Source organism: Rhagoletis zephyria, unplaced genomic scaffold (assembly GCF_001687245.7).
Source record: "Rhagoletis zephyria isolate East Lansing unplaced genomic scaffold, Rhagoletis_zephyria_1.1 Rzeph_scaffold_05840, whole genome shotgun sequence".
Classification (NCBI taxonomy): Eukaryota; Metazoa; Arthropoda; class Insecta; order Diptera; family Tephritidae; genus Rhagoletis; species Rhagoletis zephyria.
The window spans coordinates 27,034-33,117 of NW_016162923.1; the positions used below are offsets into that span (position 1 = coordinate 27,034).

General features: G+C 35.7%; 1 protein-coding gene across 1 annotated transcript; it reads left to right on the top strand.

The window, feature by feature from the left end:
* Positions 1-224: 224 nt before the first annotated feature.
* LOC108372525 (uncharacterized) lies at positions 225-2,700 on the top strand. Its single transcript, XM_017628244.1, has 2 exons — positions 225-2,530; positions 2,625-2,700. The coding sequence occupies exons 1-2, from the start codon at positions 898-900 to the stop codon at positions 2,654-2,656; spliced, it is 1,665 nt and encodes a 554-aa protein (XP_017483733.1). The 5' UTR covers positions 225-897; the 3' UTR covers positions 2,657-2,700.
* Positions 2,701-6,084: the final 3,384 nt, after the last annotated feature.

Consider the following 6,084-nt stretch of genomic DNA (forward strand, 5'->3'; position numbering starts at 1 on the left):
TTGGAGGGTCTAGAATTTTGACATTTTGGTCAAACGGCCATTTTTTCGGATCCATATAACTAATTACGTATTGTATTTAGAAAATTTTTTCAGGAATGTTTTCGATAGATTTCTCTTCAGTCTTTACAAATTTTATTTTTTTTGAATTAAAATGAATTTTTTTAAATTTTTTTTTTTTAAATAAAAAATAATTTTTATGTTTTTTTTCAAAAAGGGGTATTTTTATTTTTATTTTTTTTTGCTCAAAAGAAAGCTTAGGTATTTTTCTTTAAGAGCTTTGTGGTCGCTTAGTGGGATGCAACTTGTGTATCAATCAAAATTAGCGTTTAGTAACTCGAAACAGCGGTTTTTTTAATTTTTAATATATGACCTATTGTCTTCTTTTTTTCGTATTATTGTGTAAGTGTCTCGGAAACCTGAAAATAAAACTTATATGAGAAGGTATATACAATTACCTTTCCAACGGTATATAACACGCCTAACCAAAGTTTCATACCCTCGATACTGCCATTCCCGTAGTTAAGGATGATTAAGATTTTTCGTAGTCTAACACAGCAGGTACTCGATTTTGTGCATCCAAACTCTTTATTAATAGCTTTGCAGAATTTTGAGTATTAGATTTGCATACCTACTAGCACAATATTTAAAAGGTATGAAGAATATGGGATTTTCCGGTAGTTAAGGATGATTAAGATTTTTCTTTGTACCTAACCACAGCAGATTCGTCCAAACCTTTTCTCAATAGATATTCATACCTACTCGCGCAACCTATAAGTAGCTATAATAAATCAGCTATAGTTTATGAAGGCAGTGTATGGTCATTTTGAAGACCACTTTTTTAGAAACAGCGTTAAAATAAAGACTGTGTTATTTACATAATTAATATTTTCAGTAGCTATGGCTCATAAAAAGGCTAAACTTGATAAAGAAATTTTTGCTTCTTTTTGCTTTAATCCCTTCAACAAAAAAAACCACGTTTCTTCAGATACACGACGGCTTTCTGACGGCTTAATATCAAAATTCCCTACGCTATCAAAACGGATGCGAATTTGTGGATCGTGCAGGAAAGAGCTCAGCAAATTGAAGGAATTACCGACTTCGAAAAGTAATGAGCCTTGTGAAGACGTTATTCCAGATAGAGACCATATTGAATCTGAGAAGGATGACCGAATTTCCGATGACGATGGCTCCAACTTTACTGAAGAAAATATGACTTCAAGGGATGAGTGCCAAAACCAATACCACAAGGATGCAGTAAAAGTACTTGAGCAAATAAAAGAAAAGTACAAAACTTCAACTAGTAGAGCAGAAAAAATTCAACTTCTCACGCTTGCTCCACCGACATGGAGTCGCGCAAAAACAATGGCTGAGTTTGGAACATCAGAAAGAAAAGCCAGGATTGCTAAAAAATTAGTTGCAGAGCATGGCATACTCACACTCCCAAACACAAAGAAAGGAAAACCTTTAGAGTGCAAAACTGAAGCTCTAGTGACTCAGTTTTATCAGCGCGATGATATGAGTCGCCTGATGCCAGGGATGAAAGACTGGGTGTCTGTACGAATTGACGGTAAGAAAGTTCAAATGCAGAAGAGGATAATTCTCTGCAACCTGAATGAGCTGTTCGCGAGCTTTCAATCTGAACACGAGGATATTAAAATTGGATTCACAAAATTTACCCAGCTCAGGCCAAAACATTGCGTCTTGGCAGGAAGCAGCGGAACTCATACAGTATGCGTTTGCATTTATCATGAAAATGTGAAGCTGATGTTGAAGGAAATCAACTTGAATTATTTAACAAATGATTCGCCGGAAGATTTGAACAGTTACCGTGATTGCCTTAAATTGACAATGTGTCCTAATGTATCAACTTCTTGCCACTTGGGTGAATGCTCAAATTGCCCGGGAACTACGTTCATCAAAGAGAATTTGGTCAAGTCTTTTGACCGAGAATTTGTGGAGGAGGTCAAATTTGAATCTTGGCTGCAGTCTGAAAGGTGCACATTGAAAACAGTTATCTTAAGTGTGGACGATTTTGTGGAAGAAATTTGTACCGGATTGGTAAACTTGAGAACCCATGACTTTCTAGTCAAGGAGCAGCGGTCATTCTTCGAAAATTTGAAGATACATTTGCAGGCAGGTGAATTCGTTATTTCATACGATTTCGCAGAAAACTATAAATATGTTATCCAGGATGCCATACAAGCATTCCATTTCAATAACGACCAAGCAACTATATTTACAATAGTTATTTACTACATGAAAGATGGAAAACTGGAACATAAAAGTATGGCAATCATATCCGACGATTTGAAGCATGACGCCGTTGCTGTTTATGAGTACCAGAAGATAATACTAAATTATCTAAAATCCGAATTCACAGTAGCGAAGGTATACTACGTTTCGGATGGACCTCGTCAGCATTTTAAAAACAAAAGTAGCTTCGCAAATCTTATGGCTCATGAAACAGATTTCGATACACCAGCTGAGTGGCATTTTCATCCTACTGCTCATGGTAAAGGAGCATGTGATGGTATAGGAGCAAATATTAAAAGAAATGCAGCGAAGTATAGCCTCCAATGCTCTCATCAAGCCCGTATCTTAGATGCGAAAGCTTTATTCCGGTGGGCAAAGAAGTACTGTAAAGAAACTGAAATAATTTTTAGTAGCAAAGATGATCATGCGGAAACTGCGAAATCACTGAAGAGCAGATTCGATGCTGCAGTAACAATCGATGGTACCGCTCAATATCATGCTTTCATACCGATTGGCGATGGAAGGCTCAAGTTAAAGAAGTTTTCTTCCTCTACCCAATGTGATTTCTTTCCAAAAGCGAAACCCGAAGTGAAATCAACAGCAGAACCCAGTAACCCTAAGAAAGGATTGACGAAAAAAGCCACAAAGAAAGGTGGAAAATAAGGTGGATGGAAGGCTGGCTATTATAAAATTAACTATCTTGTATACTTTTTATGTATCTATTTATTAAATTATATATTAAAAACTATTCTAAATAAATAAAAAAATTCATAATTTTGACCAATTCTATAGAAAAACAGTTATTTTATTCCAAAGGTGTACATATTGTGGGTATTGTTATATAGCGTTGGAAAGGTAATTGTATCTAATTTTTTATATGTCTTATTTTCAGGTTTCAGAAAAACTTAGGTCATATATTAAAAATTAAAAAAAACGCTGTTTCGAGTTACTAAATGCTCATTTTAATAGATAAACAAGTCGCATCCCACTAAGCGACCTCAAAACTCTTAAAGAAAAATACCTAAGCTTTCTTTTGAGCAAAAAATAAACAATCTTAATCATCCTTAACTACCGGAAAATCCCATATTCTTCATACCTTTTAAATATTGTGCTAGTAGGTATGCAAATCTAATACTCAAAATTCTGCAAAGCTATTAATAAAGAGTTTGGATGCACAAAATCGAGTACCTGCTGTGTTAGACTACGAAAAATCTTAATCATCCTTAACTACGGGAATGGCAGTATCGAGGGTATGAAACTTTGGTTAGGCGTGTTATATACCGTTGGAAAGGTAATTGTATATACCTTCTCATATAAGTTTTATTTTCAGGTTTCCGAGACACTTACACAATAATACGAAAAAAAGAAGACAATAGGTCATATATTAAAAATTAAAAAAACCGCTGTTTCGAGTTACTAAACGCTAATTTTGATTGATACACAAGTTGCATCCCACTAAGCGACCACAAAGCTCTTAAAGAAAAATACCTAAGCTTTCTTTTGAGCAAAAAAAAATAAAAATAAAAATACCCCTTTTTGAAAAAAAACATAAAAATTATTTTTTATTTAAAAAAAAAAAAAAAAAAAAATTCATTTTAATTAAAAAAAAATAAAATTTGTAAAGACTGAAGAGAAATCTATCGAAAACATTCCTGAAAAAATTTTCTAAATACAATAGGTAATTAGTTATATGGATCCGAAAAAATGGCCGTTTGACCAAAATGTCAAAATTCCAGACCCTCCAACTCGGAGTGTGTTTGACCCATCCCATTGAGATTTTGTGTCATAACTACTATTTTTTAGGACTAACCTTGGTGCAAATTTCATCCCGATCGGAAGACATAGATTTCAAAAGTTGGGTCACTTGAGGTGAAATGCCCCATATATATAAAATAGTATCCTGAAATGCCAGCTTAATAGGGTCGAGCCCCCCTAAATTTCATTCTGGCTACGCCGATGGCTATATATATATGCATATACAAATAAACATATTGCACAAAAATGTATGTTTCTATGTCACACGTCAGCTACACCTTTTCAAGTAAATTTTCAAAGAAGCAAAACAGTGCCGCAGATAGAGTGAAAAATTTCAGATAGAGGGTATTGAATATAAGCCCTCGTTATGTTCATAGGGGCAAATGTGTCATTTCGTACCCCGAAAGACATTAAGTGTTAAATTTTAAGAAGAGTGCGGATAATATTTTCTTTTTCCAGGTATGCCTTTAGTTTTAGTAATTTCTTAAAAGTTGTACTGAAATATTTCGTTGTGTTAATTTTCCCACATTTATTTTGCCACATGTAACTAAGCGCCTGCATACATAGATATATGTACATATGCAAATGTACGTATTTCATATAAATCAATATTTACGCTTTTATTGGGTAAGGCCGCATCCTAATATTTATTTTGCTGTAGGCTGTTTCTTATCGTAAATTTTGCTTAATTTCTCTTCCCTTAGCGATATCACTGAGCATTACCTTCCTAGGTGGCATACTTCCGCTTCAGTGGTGCACCTGCGAGTAATATAGTCTTCATCAACAGTAGAAGAAGCCGCTGTAGAAAAGACAAAAAAACACTTCCTCTGCAAACTACAAATCATTTTTTTTTTGTTTGTTCATTATAAAGCCATTGTACTACGGCATAGTCTAAATGCCACGGCATAGTCTAAATCAGTGATTCCCAAATTGGCCCAGGTGCACCCTTAGGGTTCCACTGGCGACTCGACGGGGGTCTACGTTGGCGTAAAAAAAATATGGGGGGTGTACAAGTAAGTAGTAAGTGAGGGTCCACTAAAATTAATCTTATGGTTGCTTAGTAGCCTCTATATTTAACTTAAAGTTTTTTGAGTGGTGTATAGTGATCTAACCATTTGGCCACAGTTGGCTTAGACCAGGCATTCCTCGATCCGCAACCTGCTTTAGCGCTCCCCACCTCGGCCATCGAAGCTAACATCAGAAACTGGGTGAGTACTTCGCTCAGCAATGACTGGGAGGCATCGAGGGGATGCAGGTGGGCAAAGCTGATTTTGTCTTCAATCTCAGAAGATCTATTTAGTGTTTTACTCTTAAAAATATACCTCCTCAGAGCGAGAGAGTACTTTGATGGCTTAACGAGCTCGGGTTTTTTAAACTGGCTAGTGTGTAATCACACTATTTTAATAAATAGAACACAAGAAAATATTTTATTTTTATTTTTGCCACTCCGAATTTAGCTTGGAACTCACCCGCGATGCAAATTTACATCATTAGATCTAATCTTCACATTTGTTGACGAGCTTTGCGAATATGTTAGAAATTTAGCAACGTGGCTCCACCGAAACCATTTGAGTTTTGAAAGGGGTCTACGAGAAAAAAAGTTTGGGAACCTCTGGTCTAAATGCTACGCACTTCTATTCATTCACAAAATACCTGCACCATTCCCTATCTTCTTTAGCTCCAAACGACTAGCCATTGTCGTTGATGAATGTTTATGAAATTCATAAAATGTAAAATAGCATATTATCATTTGCCTGCGCATGATAAGGGCAAATTGCAAAATCGTCTCAAATGGCTGCCGTTTACGCAACGTTGAACAAGTCGACTCGGCCAGTATCCGAGTATAAATGTTTGTTTGCATGGCAGCGATGGGTGCAAACTTGAATGCCGTCGTCCACTGTACTGGATGTTCAAAAGAAATGACGACATTTGTTGTAAAAGAATAGCTGCTGGGAAGTAGGAGATACAAGCAACAAAGGAGGTCATCTACGGGTCACTGGCAATAGTTGTTTTAGACGCTTGGCCTTTGTCCATTTAGACAAGATGAAGCATTGAGCTTTGTTATGATAAGTAGAC

Bases quoted from the DNA above. Each gene is read 5' to 3' on its own strand.
- LOC108372525 (XM_017628244.1), top strand. From the start codon at position 898: ATGGCTCATAAAAAGGCTAAACTTGATAAAGAAATTTTTGCTTCTTTT. The intron at 2,531-2,624 runs GTATAGGAGCAA...TTTATTCCGGTG, and splicing joins TGGTAAAGGAGCATGTGATG to GGCAAAGAAGTACTGTAAAG.